The following is a 23,323-nucleotide window of genomic DNA, read 5'->3' as shown; positions in this document are numbered from 1 at the left end:
AAAAGAACTAACTTTTATAAAAGAGTATAGTCATTGTGTATTGTTACGTAGATCTCTGCAGTCCCTCTTTACTTGTTTCTCCACAAGGCCAGAGTTGGACATAAGTTCAGGTTTTTTATATGGGGAACATCCAGCTCCTCAAAAGGGGCACTCTGGATTAGGATAAATATAAAATTCACCTCATAGAACAGATACTACACTTTGCTCCACTAATTTATACAATTTATAATTTGGAAGATCCTATATTTTGATCTTCCCCCTCCACTTTATTTTAAAATAATCATTCCATTGCTCGTCTAATCTTTACTCCTTATTTAAAATATCCAAAAGCATTCCATCATCAGCATATTTGATCTAATGCTTGTTTTATATGCTGGGTGTAAAGCACCTTTCAGAAATTGACTTCCAAACTAACCTATCTCTATCCCTCTTTCTATTAAATTCATCTTTACGATTTCCTACTTTGTTTTTTGGTTTGTTTTTTGGTTTGTTTTTTTTGTTCGTTCTTTTAACAAACTGACACTTTTACTTTAACTGGTCTACATCTACAAACCCAAGCAATCTCATCCATTCTATTAATTTGAAAAAATCTCCTGCTCTGCATACATGATATGATGCTGTTTGGTTTAAAGTTTTTGTTTTTAATAATCCTCTTTAACTGAATTGTATTAATTTCTTAATCACAATCTTTACCTCACAACTTTTTTAAAGTGCCAAAATATAATTTGAAAAAAAAAAAATAAATAAATAAATAAATGAATAAATAAATAAACCAAAATAAAAACAAATAAAACCCCAAAAGTATTCACGTATCAAGTGAAATTAAAATTATTTTAATCCAACTTGATACATGTTCTTTTCAAATTATTCAACAATATTTCTTTGAAAAAGTCAAAAGCTGAAAATAGGAAGAAAAAATTTATTTAAAATATTTTATTGTAAATAAATTTGTCTCCAACCACAGAGAAAAAAAAAGTTTATATAATGTTCAAATATGTTTTGTTTCTTTTTTTCTGACATTACACAACCTTCGTTTTTGTTCTTTTTTCAAATTTTTCCAATGATTTTCTTTAAAAAGTTGTATGTTGAAAATATCCATTAAAAATTTATTTTAAAAAGCATCTTTATAAGTAAAATATATAATTTTTTAATTTATTATTTATATTTGATAGTATATAGCAACGAGACACCAGATACCATAGGTTTCAAATCAGGTAGGAAATTTAGCCCAGGCTAAGAATAAAACTGCTGTCCTTCCATGATTCAAAATGGCTAATCTGATGATAGTTTAATCCTTGCCCATGGTCAAATAACATGACCGATCTAAAACTTAATAAAATAAAATGGCTAATCGACGCATATCATTGATAAAGAATAAATATTCCTCTGATGATGTAATACACTGTATATAAGAAATATAAAATGGAATAAGTGAAGACAATACAAAGAAGCACAAATTTGTTTGTTGGGATTCTTTGTCATATTTTGTCTTCATTTATTTTTACATTCTGTTGGACTCCTCTTTTAACTATTTCATGCATTACATATATATATAACTGACAATGCATACATATTTCATACAGCAATTTAAAAGAAATCAATAAAATAAATTCTTTAAGACTTTTCCTTTGTGTAATTTGTACATGCGTTAATGTGTAGTAATGCGTGTAGATTTGTAAGAGTAATTGCAAACATGCTTACATTTTTGTGTGAAGGGAAGATGAACGCTAATGGAAAGACGTTTCTAAGGGTTTCTTGTGCAAGGTTTTATAAGTAGAAAATGTTTAGCTTCATTTCCCTACTTTCTAAAGAAATTTTCGCATTGGTTAAAATAAATTTACCTGAGTGAATGCTCTATGTTTGGTACTTGGACTTTGAAATCTCTCTCTCTCTCTATATATATATATATATATATATATATATATATATATATATATATATATGTGTGTGTGTGCATATATGTCTGTATGCATGCTATATCTCACATATACTTCAGAATGTATCAAAAATATCCAGTAAATTTAATTATAATACATTTTTTAGAGATCATACAAATTAATTATAAACATTTCCAATTAAACAATTCATGTATTTGACTCATTTTTTTTTGCATCTTTATCCTCAAATTTGAGACAAGTTTGAGTTTACCTCAGCTTCCATGTTCTTCAGAAACTTGAATGCGACAAAGCAGCTCCTGGCCAGATGTGGCAACAGTACTCCATCTTTGGATGTACCTGGCTCTTATATAGAGAACTGCATCAGTAGTGAGACATCTGCTGGAGCGATAGAAAGATCCCACCATTTTTCTTGGCAACAGATTTGATGTACATGTTCCATTTCAGATTAGGAGTAAAAGTCAAGCCCAGAAGTTTGTCAAAACATGGAGCCTAACCAAGACGAGAGCCATTCATTTCAATTGATGATGTAAAGATAGAAGCTTGGTTTAAAATGCATTAAAAATAACCAGCTATTTCTTTCCCCATTGTATCACCTGCTCAAGATCAGAGGAGAGAGAATCCAGAGAGAACTTGGTCATTTACGGCCTTTGATGTGTTGCCATAGATGGTAGTGTCATCAGCATAAATGTCTGCGAATGATGTTAGGAAGTGATTTGGGAGATCATTGATGTAGATCAGCAAGAGAGTTGGGCCCAGGATGGACCCTTGAGGAACTCAAGCATTAATATTGTCAGCTTCTGATTTCTGAATTGTTTATAATGTTTCATTCTTTCGTGCACACTCTTTTACGATAACAGAAAAGTTGCCATAAATTACATTGTGCAACAAATTTCAGATTCAAAAATATATATTCCACTCATGACATGTAAAAAAATAAAAAAACATTTACAGAATTGTCAATTTAAACATCATTTGTTCTCTTAACCCTCCTGTGTTGATTGTCATCCTCCCTTTTTATATTCCAGTAGTAATCTGCCAGAGTTTCATTTTCTTTTAAAACGTTTCTTCATCACTGGAATTCTTGATGGAATCTCTCGCCATGCTCATCATTCATATCATTAAGATTTTCCACAACATTCTCAAAGGTGACAATTTTGCAAAAAGCTGTATCTAATTAGATAAAGACCAGAAATGGATTTTTTGTGACACTGTGCAAATAAAAATGGCCACAGATATCCTGTACATTTTTTTAATGTTGCACAGTGTTATCATAAATTTGGATTCGACTAATATTTGTTTTGTGAGAGCTACAGACATTGAGGAATACATTTTGCTTCTATCATTAATGATTACAAACATTTATGAAGTCAGCTCACGTATTTAAAGCACAGGTTGTATTATGTAGAATTTCTGTAGGTAATCACATATGAAAGTGTTAAAACAGAAAAAAAAAATACATAGTTTATAACAGAAACACAACTGTTAAAAGTTATGCAAGATATATTAGAAATAGTTAAGAAATTAAAATAATAAAGATTTTATTTAGTATCTGATTAGTAAGGTAATCAACATTCCAAGAATTATTGCTTATAGAATGATGAACACTGCTCACAGAAATTCATGTTCTCAAATCATTTCTCCATATGATGTTGTGTATCAAATTGCTTAACTCTAACAATGAGGTAAGAATGCAACTTTTTAATTATATTCCACTGTTTTCAAGCTGTATGTTAAATGCAAAATTACTATTTTAATAATTTCATAGAAGTTTTACATTTTATTTAATAGCTTACAATTTATTCTTGAATTTACAAAATACAATAAGTCTAGCTTTAAACTTACGCAAATTATAACTTTTATAAACACGTTTTTCCCATTGATTTATAATGTCTTGAATATAAGTCGTCATCCATTTTTCATTTTACGTACAAAGTAAAACTTGTCGAATTTTCTACTCTCGTCCTGTTTTTGTATTGCGTGTTGCTTACATGCACGTTTTTCTACGTGCTTGTAGAATGGTTTAGAGCATTCTTATGAAATATTTGCATATGCAGTATTAGGCCAACACTTGTTTGATTGCAGTTTTCACAACTGCTTCATGCGTTTGATATTTTATCAAACAACGAAGAGCTACAGTAATTACATGACAATGAATTTAAATGATATTTGCATTAAACCGAAAATTCCGACTTTTTAGCTATCAGGCCCCCCAAATCAACAGAGTTAAGACCATTTCTATAATGCCTTCATCTCTTTTGATTGTAGTGTGATTCTGGTTCTGTGCAGTTCTAGGTTCACCCTCCCAGGCTTAAGAAGTTAGTTCATTGCTAAACGCCTGAGGCGCCCTGCTGGGAATACCAATGGGGCTGCACATGCTTTTCAGAGTGCTTTTCCTCTGGAGCTCTGACTTTTTCAATCCCACTTTCCGACGTTAGTATTACAGGTCTTGTGGTGGAAGATAACTAAATACCCCAAAATATTGCTGCAAAACTATAGTAGCATGTTCAACAAAACTCTGTTGCTAATACAATTTGTCACAACATCAACAAATTTTGTTCATATGTTGTCACAGGAAAAGATATACACTGCCAGGAGATAATGTCTCCTCTCCTTCCTACCTATAAAATGTGCTTTGCAGTAAAAGACGAGTATGTGTAAACAAACCAGAATTATTTTGATATTTTATTTTTACATCACCAAAAATTTAATTTCAATTAAATTTCCAGTATTATTCAATAAATTTTATATTTTACTGTCCTTATCCGTGTGTTTACATGTAACTTTCTTGACTATGTCAAGCCCCCTCCCCAAAAAATATTTTTGTTCGAATCGAAGGGAAGGAACTCTATATGGAAAATATAGAGTTGCGTCCCTTGTTTTCAGATAGCAGCTACTTGAAATTTTTTCTTCTTGAGATGAAATATTTTCTAGAAAGAAATCTAATTACATTTTATACTTCAAATCAACATGTTCAATGACCTATTAGAAAAACTAACAGACCAGGGCCAAATATTAAGGGGGGATATTAGCTATCATGGGCGAAGAAACAACAGAATGAGTATAAATTAGATAAGGATATAAGTGCTCGAATTTAAGATTCGAATTTTAAAATGTGTGGATGTTTAATAGACTACGTTTCAGAAAGATTTATCAACATATAATTGTATTTTCTTTTAATATCTTAATGGTGATGCTATATATTTTTTCTCATAATATTTTCAGTAATGGAACTAAAACTAAAACATCCAGAGCGCTTCTCAAAGTATCAATTCTGGCGTAAGAATCAAATTTGCACTCGACTTATTCAAAGAGATTTTATTTCTTTTTGAAACCATTTACATGTAATGCACAAGGAATAAATTGAAAATTCATAAATGGAAGATCTACAGCATTTTAATTTAGTCTGATTTTTAAAACAAGTTATTTATATTGTTTTTATTTAAACTATCAAAAAATGTGATGTCAATAGTATTTTGCTTCTTACAAATAAATTATTTTGAATGATTTTTTTTTTCATTTAAGAAAAATATTTCATGTTTATTTAGAATTTCTCTTAATGAAAAACAAAAATACAGACAAATCTTTATGATGTATGTACTCATCACAAAACGAAGATGTCATATTCTAAAAATCATGTAAATTGATCAAGTAACTTTTTTTTGTAATCAAATTTCGAGGAAGCGACACAGAGTCTGAAAGCAGTCATTTTGTTTTAAAATTTAAGAGCTAAGATTAATTTAAGATTTAATAATTCAATTCGACAATAAAGATTTTATTTGTATACAAAATAATTAAAACTCATTTTAATTGCTAAAAATCGTAATTTGGGATGTTTTTAGTAACAAAAAAAAAAAAAAAAAAATACTTGATCAATTGATGTGATTTTAGGAATATGATATCTTAATTCCGTTGACAAGTGCATACATCATAAAAATTTGTACTAGTTTTTTTTTTCATTAAGTGTAATTCCAAATAAGCACCAAATGTTTTCTAGTCATGTGTCAAGAGGTAAATGCTGATTTCTATTTTTTCAATTTTTGTCGTGTGTGCTGCGGGGAGGGATGTAAAAAACATTTAAGAGATAAGTATAAACACCAACAGCAGGAAAAGTGAAAAAAGAGGAATAAAAAGGTTTGAAGTGGTTGCTTTACTTATTTATACTTACTCTTTTATCCTGCATAAAAATAAAAACAAAAAAAAGTCAAAAATAACAAATAGTGTAAGAAATCTTTTTTTTTGCAAGTGAATGCTTAGTATTGCCTAAAAATTAAAAAAAATTATTTCAACATTATATATTTTCTAGATTTTATTCAAAGAAAAAAAATAATCAATTCAAAGTAGAGCTCTATGACCTTATTTAGAATTAAATTTATTTTAGAAAACTAAATTGAGGAAAAAAAATCTTTAAAATGTACATAACCATCACTGAATGAAAATGATATACTCCAAAAATCACATAAATTCTAGTATATATATATATATATATATATATATATATTATATAAAATCATTTCTTTTTACGATTTTTAGTACTTTTACTAGAAAATTGTAACTATTGTAAGGCTGATTTTTATTTGGATAATTCAAATTGAGTTGTCTCCTTTTTATTTATAAAACATGAAATATCAAATCACACCTTGCTCCATCATAAAATTTGATTTTCTTTGTTAAAAAAATAGTTGATCAATTTACATGACTTTTAGAATATGACATCTTCATTTCATGATACATACAAAGTTTTTTTTAAAGATTTTTCTGTATTTTTGTTTTGAAAATAAGTCTAATTCTAAATAAGTACCAAGTTTTATAATTATAACCATTCAAAATTTTGTTCAAAATAATTAGATAACCTTTGAAACAAGAAACAGGAATGAATTATAAAGTTGCAAAAAGATAAAAAATATTTATACTATCAAACATTCCATATATAAAGTTAATCTAATGATTACATTTTAATTAAAACTTGGTAATAAACTTCTAATCATATTTATACATATATATAAGGGTCCCCACAAAATCTTAAAAAAAATTTTTTTTTAAATTTATTAATAATCACAATTAAAGTTGAGAATCTGAAAGATTTAAATAATCAGTTATTAAAGTTTTAACAATATCATTAATATGTAAAAAGAATTATTTTAATAGTACTTCTAAAAATATTTTGATGAATTCAGAAAATTGCCTAAAAATTTTGTGGACATCCGGTATGTATATATATATATATATATATATATATATATATATTATATATACACACACATATACATATTTATAAAGAGATGATCTGAAAACTAGCAACAAATATCCGCAGATTAAAAACACGCTTGATAGGAGCCTGAAACCTTGATAATAATTGATTAAAACATGTAATTTATTTAAGTATATATAAGTATATATAAATATATATATATATATATATATACACACACACTACTGAAATAAAATTTTTCCAATTTTTGTTTTAAAATATAGATCAATAAATTTAATTAATACAAGAACTATAAATACTTTTATAATATAGCACTTCATTGGGAACACTCATTATCTATATATCTATAAAAGTGAGAAGTGTGTGTGAGGACAACTCTCAAACTATATATACTCAATAAATTTTTGATCTACAGACTTGAAACTTTGCATATAGGGTATTCAGACATGTGGAAAACTAGTCGGTTTTCATCCAGAAAAAGGGGCTGCTAAGGGATCAACATTGAAAAATTGGTACTTGAGGGGAGGTCATCAGATTTTTCTGTTTGTCGACTGTTTCATAACTGCACATGCACGAATTGTTCACATGACAGCTTCCTTATCTTAAGAATAAGTAAGTTTAAAAACACTTTAACGATCATAGCAAGCTGGACTAATGGTTATCATACTTGACTTACTGTCTTTAGGTTTTGATTTCGATCTCAGCTCGAGTATTTTTTTTTTTTACTTCCAAAAAGTGAACATTATTAAAAAAAACATATTCGCATGCACATTTCTCAGTTTCTTTTCATTTTTTTTTTTTAAAGAATTTAACGTTATTTTAATACCGGGCAATGCCAGATACATCTGCTACAATATCTACATTTTAGTATTATGTAGGCATGACTGCAAAACAGTCTTTTTATAGCTAATGAAGATAATCTTCAGGTGTAAACTTCACATTTGCATGCAACAAATTGATGAAGCATTGAACACAAGTATAAAATTAAAAGAAACCAAAATATAAAATACCTTAATTTATGGTCAGAAACTATGGATTTCAATATTACTCCAATGAACGTGTGTTGTACTTTTTAAATCACTATTCATGTAATTTGCTTTAGTAAAAATACTTAACAAATAAAATAAATACAACCAAGTTTACTTCCAACAGTAACAACCATGTCATAGAAATGATCTTTGTAAGGTATTTAATATTTATTTGGATGAACTCCTGATCTGAAATGGAACACATACATCAAATCTTGCCAAGATCACTGGTAAAATGGTTGGATCACTCTACTGCTCCAGTAAGTATCTCACTGCCGATGTAATCCTCTTTTTGTATAAGAGCCAGATACGTCCTAAAATGGAGTACTGTTGCCATATCTCAGCAGGAGCTGCTCGGCATGCTCTATCCTGCTTTAATAGTTTAAAACCGGCTTCAAGACTTAGTAGGTGATGCCCTTTTCTCTTCCCTGCAACCTCTTTCCCACAGAAGAGACATTGCTATTTTCATGGCAAGTGCTTGATTGAATCAAATCTATGGTTCCCTCTTGCTAAACTTCCACAAAAAAACACTCGACTAGCTACAACTATATCTAATTTTCCCCACTCTCTATCTGTACCTAAATGTAAGTACAGATTCCATGAACAAAACCTATTTCCCAGAACAGCTCACCTTGAAATACTGTTCAGCTAGCATGCTTCCCGGTTAAATAGCATGGCAGCTTTCAAATATAATATAAACAAGTTCCTGTTCAGCCGTCCTCATAGATTCTAGCCAATTTACCCCATAAGTCATTACTACCATCGCCTTACATTTATTAACCCTTATCCTCCAGTGGCCTTCGAGTCTTGATAAGTGGTGAATCTCAAATACAAAAAGTAAAATTACTTAATATTGATTGGTCAATTCTATCAAAGTACACAATCTTGATTGGTTGCCTATACTGGACTTTAACCAATTGAAAAGAGTCACCTCTTCTGAGAGCCAAATTTGTGCACATTAATTATATAAGAATTTAACTTGCCACAAGAACCATTGTCAGTGAAGACTATTATATAGACTTCCTGTGGGCAAATAAACTCCAGCTATGGTTCCTTGGCTCCTGGCATCTCAACAAACACAAGTCAGTCATGGATTGCTAAATTATAGCAACAGCTTAGTCTCACAAACTTACAACAAATCCACATACATATGGACAAAAATAATGTTTGTATCGACACCCATTCATCTTAATTCTTATTTGTTCCATTACTTGACATTACTTTTGACTTATCCTTTGCATTTTCTCCAGAAAATTGTTCAAGGGCAAATAACTCACAGTAGCTACTTAAACAAAATTGTTAAGGAGTAATGCCAAAATTCATTTCAAACTATATTTTAGGATATTATTGTGTAAGATATATGATCAGCGCTCAATACTCAAGATCAAATTAAAATTTTCAAGAGTTAAAAAGCTTATAAAATACAAGTGAGACAAATGCAAATTTAATGGTGCTTACTAAATCAATCCGTACAATTTCCTGTTAATAAAAATTTTTTCAAATAATTTATCTCCATCAGGGTCAACACTATAAAGAAAAAAAAACAAACCTTTTTCCATAAAATTTGTCATTATCAGCTAAACTGTTGGGGCAGTAGTTGCGATATATATCATTAAATATATCATTTTATAACTTTGATAAAAAAGTACAAACCACTAACTGTTGCCGCACACAAGGTAAAGATGAAAAGTAAATGGAATAATATTGTGAAACGAGTGACATCCCACCTTACATCTGTATAGTAGACAATGAAAAAGAGGCCTTTGGGCCTCCCTTGACTATGATTGATCTAGTTTTTTTACGTTTTGTTTTTTTTTGATAAATAAAGGAGTTTGAGTTTAAGTTTTTTATGTGCTAAATAATAAAATAATCATTTTCCTTATCAAAACTTAAACTTGAAAGCCAACATAAACAAATTCCTGATGAACCACCCCCTTAAGTAAGACACTTTATCAAATCTCCAATACTAACGATTACTACGATACTATCCTATTGATTACTGTACATGCAATAACCCTTATCCCTGAGTGGCTTCCGGGCTTTGATAAGTGGTGACCTCCATGTAAAAAAATGATATCTTAGTTTTCCATTTTCAAAGAATTTCTTTTAGGTGGAAATATAAAGAGTAAGCTCACCTGAGATAGACTTCTAATTGTATTTCTGTGTCTGCAGAGAAACTATCATTGGTGAATCTCCCTTTACATTCAACTGGAAATTAAAAATAAAATTTATTTAAAAAAAAAAAAAAATTTTTTTGAACGAAATCTTAAACATTAAAACATTCAAATCATCAGCAAAATCATTAAAGTAATATGATTTAGACGTTTCTTGGGTGCTTATGCAGAATAGTGAATTCTGAAACAAACGCATTTCAGATGAAAACATTACATACTTTGTCATATCGAAATTAGTATAAATTCCAAAAATTATGAAAAATTCTATAAGATCTAGTTTTTACAAAAAAAAAAAAAAAAAAAAAGAAAATCATCCACAATAACGATCCAATATTTTGTAGTTTGAAATAATTATTTTGTCAAACTGATTGATTGCAGTTACCTCCCCTGGATTTTGTGAAGTTTTCCACATTAAACAATACGATAAAACTATAAATCAATAATTTTTTTTTCTTGTAATTATTTTCTCCTGAATCATTTTTCATCATTTTGGAAGTCATACGAATTTCAACATAACAAGTAAATACATAATGTTTTCACCTGAAATGTGTTGGTTTCAAAATCCACTATTCTACCCTTTTTTATATGAATATTATAATTATTTCAAATATGTCGGATCTAGTTTGCTTTTTTACCTGCTACTAATATTGTAATGTGGACCCTCATTAGAGGAGATGAAGGCAATAGTCACATCTTTTAGGTGGACCAAGACACACGTGAACACATGCTAACAATTAAAATTACACAGAATTAATTTAACTACTCTAAGAGAAAGCAAGATGAGGTTTTAAAAAGTGAACACATTAGGAAAAGTATGCTTTCACCTACAAAATGTGCAGTCCTTTTGGTGTTCCCTGCTATGTAAGTAAGCCAACAGTACTCACACAAGGTGGGTTGACCGGCTGACTCCAAAGGTTGAAATCTCAAGAGAATATCAAATTTACAATCAGTCCCCGGTTGCATGTATATCTTGGTCAGTGTAAATGACGTTAGGTTTTTGCAGTTCTTGTAGGGAAGTGTCAGCATCCTCCTACATACAGCACCTGGTATTTCCAATTGGTCATCCATCTGGTACTGATCAGGCTCAATATTGCTTAACTATCAATAATTCCCCCCACTTTTTATCTGTGCCTAAACCTAAACGTAGATTCCATGATCAAAGCTTCTTTCTTAGAACTGCACGCCTGTGGAATTGTCTTCCGTTTTCCTGCTTTCCAGCTGTCTATAATATGGTTGTCTTCAAGTCCAACGTGAACAAGTTTCTGTTGAGCTGTTACACTTAAGTTAACAAATTTACCAAACTTCCATTACTATCGATTACTATATTGTCCTTTTGACTACTGTACACTCTTTAACCCTTATCCTGGAGTGGCCTCTCGGCCTTGATAAGTGGTGACGCCTATGTATAAAAAAAAAACAAACTTCAGTGATTTAACACGAACGAGGTATATCAACATGATTATGTTGTATATTTCTTGGCAAGAGTAACTTCAAGCAATAAGAAATCAATTGTGAATTTCATACTCCCATGAAACTCCCTCCTTTGAAGGAATCTGGTTCAACCTTTATAGGATATGTGCCGCTTCAGTATAATTAACCCATTTCTTAAGAGAATGTAAAGCATGGAAGGATGGAGCTATATGAGCAATGAACAATACCTCAGCTCAACAAAAAAAACAATATACAATGAATGAAACTAAAAACATTTTTTCGAAAACAAAGCCATTGTATTATTGCGATTAGTCGCACTACTCTTCTCATCTGGATATTATTCTGCGGTTTCAGCTGATGTAATCTGCAGCCTTTTTTAAGCATATCTTGTCAAACTCTGGAATCTTTCTGTATTAAATTCAAGAATCTGTATGGAATTTTGAAAGCACCTTTTTATTTACCTCATGTGGGTAGCTTGCTTTTGTTCCATTAACCAAGATCAGAAAAAAGTTTTCAGTAATTTTGTGTTAAACAAAGTTAAGACTCGAGTTGTCTCCTCTTGTCTCTATATAAAATAAAGTCTGTTTAGAATGATCTCCCTTGTAGTTATTTCATTTGAAAAAAAAAAAAAAAACAAGATAGCAGTTTATTTAACAGGTTTCTGTAACAGGAGTAAATTAACATTGGTTGCAGAGCAAATAGTCATTAATTTGTAATTGTATTCTTAGTATTAACCGTACTGAGAATTGAACCTTCAACATCTAGTAGACTGTCATTTAGTAAGGATCAATAGCATAACATAACAATCAGTTCCAAGTGACACAATCCATGAACAATATTTCTGAGAAAGGAGGAAAAATTGCTGTTTTTTGGATTGGCTATTTTTTATATTTGAGTGTAGATCTTGATAATCAAGGATTCATTAATAAAAGAAAATCGTTTTCTATATAATGTTGTCAGCATCACTTGATATTATGGTTATATTTCTGTCATATTTAAATATGAGGTACTTCTACACTATTAGGACAAAATTTTGTAATCAATAAATTGAGTTCTCAGATTAAAAAAAAAAAACAATGGTTTCTACTGATTTTTTTTTGTCAATTCTAATAAATTACAATAATAGCTTCCAAATTATTCAGTCGAAATTACCTGAATATTACTGAATTATTAAAAAAAAAACAACTTTAATCAGGTTAGCAGATGAAAAATTGTGGCCATCTTGTTTTTATAAAATGAAACGAAATCATAAACAAGGGAAGTAACTCTAAATGTCTAATGTGACTAACGTATAACAAATAAAATAAACAAAACATGGATACAGTGAACCTGTCAAAAGTGCATGCAGGAAATCAACAATACGGATTTTATTTGAGCAAAAATAATAAATATCACACGGATTCAATTTCCTCAGGTCCATTTGAAAAATTCCAAATTTTTTTTTTTTTTGAGTTTTTCAAGAATTATCGGGAGGAAATTACCTGCCATGTGACCTCTACTATGTCTTACATAAGCAAACACGATCGTGTTCTTCAAATTCTATTTTCTTTAATAAATAATTTTCTACTGCATTGATTTTCATAATTTTTGGATATAATCATCTTAAAAATACGAGGGATATGTAGATAACATTTCATGTGAAATTCAGTTTTACTATTTCTGAAATTTCTGTCCTAATAGTGTAGAAGTGCCAAATATGATTAAGGGTTTTTTTTTTTTTTTTACATAGGCATAACCACTTATCAAGGCCCAGAGACCACTCGAGGATAAGGGTTAAGAGTGTACAATAGTCAATTGAACAATATAGTAATCGTTAGTAATGGAAATTCGATAAAATTGTTAACTTAAGGGGAACGGTTCATCAAGAACTTGTTTACATTGGACTTGAAGACAACCATATTGTAGTCAGCTGGAAAGCAGGAAAATGGAAGACAGTTCTACAGGCGTGCAATTCTAAGAAAGAAGCTTTGTTCATGGAATCTATGTTTAGGTTTAGGCACAGATAAAGAGTTGGGGTAATTATTGATAGTGTTTTCAGCTAGACAAGTGTTTCTTGTGAAAGTTTGGCAAGGGGAGACCATAGATTGAAGCTCAGTCAAGCATTTGCCATAAAAATAACGATAAAGCAGAGACAAACTCGCAGCATCTCTTCTGTCAGATAGAGATTGCAGGGAAGAGAAAAGGACATCTCCTACAAGGCTACGAAGTCTATTTTGAACTCTATCAAGTTTCTATCAGGTTTCTAATGACTTTAAATTTGTGAATACTCAATTGTGCATAGCATCAAGTACGTAAAGGAATCAATTTCTCATGATCATAAAATGGTAGGATGTGAAATGTAAATCAGTTTTCTTTCAACCATATTTGCAATCCTATAATATATTACTCAAATTTGTATGCTTAGATTTTTTACAACGTAAAACGACTCAAGGTCTCAAAGTAATTTTTAAAAAAATAACACTTCAGGCTTGACTGTCATGTCGACACTTTCTGTTTAGAATGATGTCCCTTGTAGTTATTTCATTTGGCAGGAAAACAAGATAGCGATTTACTTAAGAACAGGTGTTTGAATTAGGAGTAAATTAACATTGCAGAGCAAATAGTTATTGATTTGTAATTGTATTCTTAGTATTAACCGTACTGAGAATTGAACCTTAAATATCTAGTAGACCGTCATTTAGCAAGGATCAATACCATAATATAATTAGTCCCAAGTGACACAATCCATGAACAATATTTCTGAGAAAGGAGGAAAAATTGTTGTTTTCTGGATTGGCCATTGTTTATATTTGAGTGTAGATCTTGATAATCAAGGATTCATTAATAAAAGAAAATCAATTTTCTATGTAATGTTGTCTGCATCACTTGATATCTGTCATATTTAAATGATTTTCGTATATGTTAAGGTTTCTAATGACTTTGAATTTGTGAACAATCAATCGTGCATAGCATCGAGTATGTAAAGGAATCAATTTCTAATGATCGTAAAATGGTAGAATTATGAATAGGCCTAAGACAACAGCATATTTTTTCATTGTTTTGACTCTCGAGTATATATCCGACACAGACACAATTAATCAACCGCGAACCACACCACTCTACATAAAAAACATAAGATATCAATGGATATATATCTTAGAACCAAAATAAGGAAAAGAATATGCTGTTGTCATAGCCCTAATCATGAATATGAAATGTAAATCAGTTTTCTTTCAACCACATTTGCAATCCTACATTTCTCACGAGTTTGTATGTTTGGATTTTTCTAAATCCAAACATACTCAAAGTAATTAAAAAATAAAACTTCATGCATGACTGTAATGTCGACACTTTCTCAATCCAACAGATTTTCTCATTCAACTAAAAATTTCATCAGCCTCCATTATATTTCTCATAGTTTACATGTGGCTATATAAAAAATAAATAAATAAATAAACAGCTCTGTTCAATCTTGTCAAACTATGGATACTCACTGAAGTGTGCTTGTATGAGAAATTTTTGTGGCAAGAGTTGCACAATTCTAACCACACCTCTCCTAAGTCGACACGGTTTTAATTCCAGTTGCAAGTATATATAATTTCAGGATGACTGGAAACAATACAAAAGATAAACAAAGAGCACATATAGTGCGTAGTATTTCCAAAAAGTCACACATCTGGTACTAGCCAGGTTCAATGTTGCTTAACTTTGGTGATCTGGTAAAAACCGGTGTCAGCATAGTTATGCTGTATATGTAGTTATATATATTTTTTTTTATATTCAATGATATATTGTTTATTTTTGGATATAATTTTAAGTCTTATAGCTAAGTTGATGAGCATAGGAAAATAATTTTTTTATGTATTTTTCTTTGCCTGTCCATTCCATTTTTTTCTCGGAAACTATTGGGGAAATCTGGCTGAAATTGTGTATGAACCTTTGTTATGATCAAGTGCAGCGAACTCACTATTATGTATCCGATTTATGTGTAGTTACATATTAATAGGGATTAATATTTAATGCAAAACTAAGTAGAAAATTAACCATATTCAACCATCAATTTGCCATAAACCACTCATTCTAAATCAACAGACAACTTTTACCGTTTTTTTTAAATGAATGTTAAATACTCAATTTTTTGGAAACATTTATTTTTATAAAATTATCTCAAAACTTAGTCTCAGCAATGTTGTTGTGAAACATTCGAATCACATAAGTTATTTTCTTAAGTTTTTTTTTTTTTTTTAAACTATTATTCACTCCAAACAAGGTATGAATGCTACAAAAACGGAAGAAGCTACTGTAAATTAGGGGCGATACCTTTGGAGAAATCCTAAAGAGTTGTGCAGCGAGATGTTTGTTTACATTACATTTAAATTTCTACTTGTTATTAGTCAAACAAGGGAGAATTTCAAAGCATAGCAGTTTAATGAAAAAAGCTTTTAAAGTAGAAAACCTTGACATCTAGTGATCTCAACAGTGAAGGTATGGGAGTTAACTGTTGGTTGGGTGTATTTACAAGGTGCCTTCAATAAGTTTCCAGACTTTTTCGTACAGGCATTTAAATTTATCATAGACCCCTGAACATCCACTATGTAATTGCTATACATCTTATGAGATGACTGACCAATTTTCATGATTTCAGGTTCAAATGAACAGTTATAGCAGAAATATACACCCTTGTAAAGATGGGCATCAAGGCAGTTTCTCACCCTTGCTATAGTCCAGACCTTGCTCCGTGTGACTTGATTATTCCCTAGACTGTAGTTATGAGACAACTGAGGAGATGAAAGATGCTGTGACGAGGGTCATTGACACGTTCACACAAGAGGACTTCCATGGGGCCTTCCAGAAGTTGTTGGAACGGTCCAACAAGTGCATTGCAGTCAGAGGAGATTACTTCACAGGGAACGTGAGTTTCATGTGTGTACTATCAATAAAAGTGCGCATACGAAGAACATCTGCAAACTTCTGGAAGGCACCTTGCACATCGAGGGAGCAACAAGCTTGTCAGAGCATATTCGATTGAAGTATTTGTAAAACACACAGATGCAACATTGCAACGATGTGGCTGGAGTTTGGTAGACAAATAAAAGAAAAATTTCTTTTTAATATTAAAATAAAAGAAATATTTTTCTAATCTCTCCTTATTTGATATATGAAAGAATGCTGACAAAACTGTTTAAAAAAGTGAAAAACGTTTTAAAGAGTAATTAAAAAAGAAATATAAAATTATAAAAAGCATACTAAAGATCTAAAAGGAATGCTAAAAATAAAAGCTACAATGTAAAAAGAAGGCTAAAATACTACTAACAATGAAAGTATTGAAGTACTAAAAATAACAAAACTAAAAACAATACTATGACTAAAAAGAAGGCTAAAAAGAATGCTTTGGTGTGTCTATATTATTATAACGAAAAAATATTGACTTTCAAGCAAAACAAATGGTACCGACGTAATTGGCATGTCGCAAATAGTAACATATCCAACAATTATGAAAAACGATAAGCTAGAAAATTAATTATTTATGAAAAAAGACATTTGTAAAATCTAGTCATTTGTTTTCAAAAGCTATAGATTAAAAGGGGAGGTAATTAAGTTTTCAATGTCTTGGAAATTTTATGCAAATTTCAGAAAAGTAATTTTGAAAAATTTTGAAAACGTTAAAAAAGAAAAAAAAAAAAGTTATTTTTTTTAGAAAAATTCATAAATTATGTATATATGTTATGTTTTTCTTTTCTGAATAAATTGTCTGCTAGAATTTTTTTCAATTGAGTTTCTCCCTTTTTTGCTTAACCATGTGACCCAGCATGTAACTTTATCAAAATTCACAAATAATTGTTTTTCATAATTTTTGGATATGTTACTATTTGAGACCCCCCCCCCAAAAAAAAAATAGGTACTATTTGTTTTACTTAGAATTCAATATTTTTTTCGTTATAATATAGAAGCAACAAATTTTTTAATAAAAAAAAAAAAAAAAAAAAATATTTTAAGTGCTACTCGTTTTCTTTCAAATGCTGAAGAATATTATAAAAATAAAACGACACTTTAAATGTTTAATAACTTACTAAAATATAAAAAAAAATTTAAAAAAAAACTTACTGAAAGGAACAATGTTCTGCATTTCTACCCTGTATAGGCCACTTGCAGCGTCACTGCTTGCCCATAAGTTCCGTGCTTTCTCCACACATGATGCCTCTAAGCCAGGCTCTGGTTCTGGTGAATCATTCTAAAAAGGAAAAAAATCCATACACACATTTTTCACATAACAATAAAAACAAATTACAAATAGAAAATAATAACTTTGACAGAAACATTTTTATGCTACATTTTTTTTTTTTTTTTTTTACATAAATGTAAATTTAGTTATTTAGAATTCCACTTAAATAAAAATACAGACAAATCTTATATATCCATCATAGAACAAAGATGTAGTATTTTAAAAAATTTTATGACAAAATTGCCATGTTGTTTTAGAATGTGTTAAAATTGAAGGGTGACAACTCAATTCGACTACAGAGATTTTGTTAGTATTCAATTAAAATTTTGAATCACTAAAAATCATAACTTTTGATTTTCTTAGTTTAAGAATAAACTAGTTGATCAATTTTTGATTTTCGGAATATTCCGTGATCAGTACGTACATCAAAGATTTTTCTATATCTTTGTTTCCTCAAATTAAGTTGAATTCTAAATAACCATAAATTTTATTCAGAATTGGATAATTTAAATGTGAAACTTTTTTTTTTTTTCACTTATCACACTTACCATCAAAAGGGCTCAGGTATTTAAATCCATAATACAAGTTTTTTTTAAATATTGTATATATAATCGATATATGATAGAAAGCAAAGCCCTAACTACTTATTTCTATGCCCAATTTGAATAACTTTTTTTAAATGGTTTATAATTTATAACTGATCTATTTTCTTGTTTATTGAAAACACTTTTTGTATTTTATTTTTATTTTGGGAATATTATTTTACTTTGATTTCAATTTTATTTTTATACTTCTATAAACCCATATTTATTATATAAATTAAATACTTACTTTTAAAATTAGAGAAAAAAAAAGTATTTTTATAATATCATAAACATATTTCTTATAAAATTTTAAATAAAAAAAAAACTTTATTTTTTAATTTTGTTATTAAAAGTGCAAATAAAGACTAATTGTGTTATTTTTTATCTTTTTATAATTTTGTTAATTTTTATTGTAAATTTTTCACTGTTATTTTATATTTTATTTCAATAAATCACTTCACAAGAGAAATACCGAAGATCTATAAAATTGAAGGAACTGATTCTCCAGAAGTTAGGAAGTACATAAGCTGACTATTACTAATTTATGTAAAAGATATGTAAAGTAAAAGAATACTTAAGATTAGCTGCCGGATGGCGGATATATTTTTGCTTGTATAAAAAATAAGTTCAGTAAATTGTATATGTGGCCAATAAAATTAGATTTCATAATTGATATTTTGTCTGAACACTGACACAATTGAAAATAATTTCAAGTTATCACATCCTAGATTATAGAAATTGAAACGCAAGAGACTATTCTAATGCATTTATTGAAAAGTAATTCATGATCACAGAGCAAAAATTATAAACACAAAGTCTTTGATTCACAGTAAATCAAGAATAGCTTTTGTATATGGAACATTTGATACAGCTGCGAAATCTTTCTTTTAACAAAAATCGATTTCATCGATAATTTCAGGTATACATCATTAGTGAGAGTTAAATGATAAAATTTATTAAATTTCTATATGTCATCCGCATACAGTACTGTTTTGCTGTATCACAGTTCATCAGTGCGGCTAGACAAGCAACTACCTCGAGCCAGGATCAAAACTTGACTGCTCAAATGACAGTTGGAAGTTCTAACTATTATACTATTCAGCTGCTGCTATGCAGGTAGTGAATTAACACAATTGCTACTTCTCTTTGATTTTCGGCTTTTGTAATCATGCCCATATTCCTTTATTTTCTTTTAAAGTTTGATGAGTTTCTATTCTTTTGATGAGTAAGGGTTGAAAAAATTCAAAAATTAACAGAATTACATGTGTGTCAACTGATCTTTTGATTTGCTTTTGTTGCATGGTTTGGAGTCGAAACACCTTCAGCTGTGTTTTGACCTTATTCCTTATCTCGGCTTATTACAATTGTAGGAATAAAAAAAATACTTACAGACATTACCCGAATAAAGTTCATCAGAACTCTAGTTTTTTCTTCGACTGAGCAACATACATCTGTAGATATATGTAAGGAAAAATGGGTTTTTGGGTGTGAGTTTGTAGAAAGAATAAAACAGAAATATAAATTGAATAAGAACTTTGCAATTGCTTATATACAAGATTTTCAGTAAAATAACTCTGTATTCACATAACTTTATTATATATTCCTCAAAGATTTCTCTGGAAATTATATTTTTGATTTATTAGAACTTTTTTTTTTCTTATTTTGTTCTATATGGGGATGGGGCAGCCTATCGGATACCAGACATTCACTTACCATCCCGTACATTGCAACCATGAGATTGTTTTAAGATTCTAACCATCCCTTAAAGAGTAGTTGTTTGTATCTCTCTTGCACTTGATTCACCAGGATATCTGCCAAGTAGTTTTTGAAATTCTTTTTTATGAATCTAGTTGCTCCTATAACTATTGGAATGACAGATCTTCCTAAGATTCTAATTTCTTTTCCTGTTGTATATAAGACCTTAGCATTTTATCTTTTCCCTCTCAGCTCAGTTTAACACAGCATAATTGGAGACACTGACTTCTATTAAGGTTGCTTCGTTCTCTTTGTTCCATATCACTATGTCAGGTTTTATGGCTTCGTTTTCTTGGTAAGTGGCTATAGGAATTGCATGGTTCACAGAGTTAATGTCAAAGCTTTATCGATTATTTAAAACTCATTTAATAAATTACTGCAATGATTTCTAAATCATTGTTTTTTTGAAATGTACATTTTAAACAATTTTACTAATGAAAACTTACCATGAGAAAGGAAAAGGAAACAAGCCAAGCATGCAGCGTCCCCCTCCACGAGTGAAAAATTTACTTTCACCCTGACTAATGTTTGTGCAAATTTTTTTAAAAATTCAAGGCGTGGTTATTGAGAAAAGTGTGAACAAATAAAAGTATGAATGATTTGAGGGCAATTTTACCCCTATAATACCCCAAAATGGGATAACCAGAATTATCTCAGAAAATCCGTTCTGGTAAAAATTTACTTTCACCATGACTAATGTTTGTGCAAAATTTTTCACAAATCCAAGGCATGGTTAGAGGAAAGTGAGGACAAACGAAAAGGAGTAAATTACTAGGTGTCAGGAGATCAATAAATTCTATATATAAGATCACGGTAAGCAGATAAATACAAAAAACATACAGACACAGAAACTTTGCATTACACTAAGGTTCACAGCTTATTATAACTCTCTTAAAGAGGTCTAATACTAGCAGAAGGGGACTTATATTTTTAAATATATATAGATTTCTTGTTGATTTTTTTTTAAACGACAAATAGGGTTAAGTAGCGTCTTAGCCTCAAAGACCGTTTTTTTTATTTAGAAAATTGCCCATATTTTATATGAACGTAGATAAATAAAATTTTTATTTATTTATTTATTATTTTTAAAACAGTAATCTAATGACATGCAGGTTTCAAAGTTCCTACCTCTCTTCAGCGTAGCTTGACTGTCTCTAGGAATCGAACCCTGGACCATGTTTATTACAGTCCGGCACATTAACCATTATGTTATGAAGTCCTAGATAATTTTACGATTTATTTTTATCATTTATAAACTTGTGTAGATTTCTTGTTGAGTTTTACTTTTTGTAAAAGATAAATATGGTTAAGTAGCATCTTCACCTCAAAGATCATTTTTTGCATAAAAAGACGCCCATATTTTATTTGGACATAGAAAAATAATATTTTTATGCAGTTTTTATTATTTTATCTATGTCCAAATAAAATATGAGCGATTTTCTAAGTAAGAAATGACCTGGTTTGGGGTTTGATTCCTAGAAACACAGTCAAGTTACACTGAAGAGAGGTAAGAACCTCGAAACATGCACATCTGTAGATTACCGTTTTAAAAATAAAAAATAAATATAAATAAATAAAAGGCAAAAACGGGCGTGTGGATTTTTGTATGTCCAAGAAAGGCTTTTTTCACCGAGCTTTTCAGGGGGAAGGGGTCACTATGTCTTAGAACTGTTTATATACCCCCTAGATAATATCTACGATTTACGAATGCACGTTGTGCCTAGATTTATTTTGATCGACTTTTATAAAATTCATGTTATTTCATTGTGTCCTGTGTTTGTTGGGCTTTTTAGTATAAATAAAGTGAAACTAATGAGTGAAAGTGATTCCCCAGCCTTTCCGCCTGGGACGTCCAGAAAGCAAATCAGCTTTGATCAATGCGGTGAAAACTGTCATATCAGACAATTGCTATTCATTTGGACTGGTTTTCTCCCACCATCTTGTGGAAACAAAACAAAATAAAAAAAACTGGCTTGCAGCAAAATTTAAGTGCGGGATTTCATTCCTCATTAAATTTACGCACCTGTCGGTTAACTTCTTAATGGTTTAACTTCAAACATTATCATTGCTGCTGCCCCCCCCCCCCCCGCGTCGAGGTAAGTCATCACGCTTTTTTTCCATCTTCGCCTCAAGAATTCGTGTTTGAGCCTACCTGCCTACCAAAACTTTTTCTTTCTTACACTTCCAAACACCTGGGCAACACTGGGCACCCCCACTAAGTTTGAACATCAATTTTTTTTTTTTTTTTTGCTTCTCCCCCCCCCCCCATCATGTTCACTCGGTTTTTTTTGTGATTTTATTTTGAAGTTTTAACATTGTTTTTTTATATAATATTTATTTTTGCTTAGTTGCTTAGTTTTGACTTACCCTCTCCCCACACACCTCTAAACACCCAAGCAACGCCGGGCACACCCACTAGTATATATATAAAAAAGAATAACAGTATAATTACATTCCATGACCAAATACTTATTTTTCATGCAAAACAGCTCTTCCAGCATGTTAAAAGTTAAGTATGTTTTACAGATTTGTTTCATTATGTAGAAAGAATCAGTTATGTCAATATTGACTCTCTTCATACATATACACCTCAGAAAAATTAGAAATTCTCTGCTTAGAAAGTAAAAAATGCATGACAATATAATGTCGGAAAAAAAAGAAAATTCATAGAAGACTCAATATCGTGTGTTTTTCCGGTAGCCATCTTGGTTTATATGGACAATATTAATATTTTGATTTTGGAATGTAATTATACTGTTATTCTTTTATATATGTTCTATTATATTTAACATACACTGAGCTTCTATGCAAAAAGGATTGGTTGATTCTATTCATAACTGTGTGATAAGAACACACCAATCAAATGCCAAAACAGTTTCACAAAATGATTGAATCTTGAATTCTTCAATATCTTCCTGTGCTAAAATGTGAAAACCGTTATGTTTCTGCTGATCATGACTGGATTCATTTTTTGCCTGGAAAAGTTTCTTTAACCACTCACAAATTTACATCCCAATATATTTGATGTTTAATTAGGAGTTC

The 23,323-nt window shown here is 30.1% G+C and overlaps 1 protein-coding gene across 1 annotated transcript in view; it reads right to left on the bottom strand.

Moving 5' to 3' along the window:
• Positions 1 to 23,323, bottom strand: part of LOC145266928 (trafficking protein particle complex subunit 11-like) — a 132,257-nt gene that overhangs the window by 48,412 nt on the left and 60,522 nt on the right. The window contains exons 16-18 of the mRNA XM_080122731.1: positions 19,916 to 19,977; positions 17,825 to 17,951; positions 10,271 to 10,343 (exon numbers count right to left, since the gene is read on the bottom strand). Coding sequence (XP_079978857.1) covers positions 10,271 to 10,343; positions 17,825 to 17,951; positions 19,916 to 19,977 — 262 coding nt within the window. The remainder of the gene's footprint in view (positions 1 to 10,270; positions 10,344 to 17,824; positions 17,952 to 19,915; positions 19,978 to 23,323) is intronic.

Source organism: Euprymna scolopes, chromosome 4 (genome assembly GCF_053919585.1).
Source record: "Euprymna scolopes isolate OS-2025 chromosome 4, ASM5391958v1, whole genome shotgun sequence".
Classification (NCBI taxonomy): Eukaryota; Metazoa; Mollusca; class Cephalopoda; order Sepiida; family Sepiolidae; genus Euprymna; species Euprymna scolopes.
Note: the sequence above shows the minus strand (reverse complement) of the source record. Positions and strands in the feature narration are given on the sequence as shown.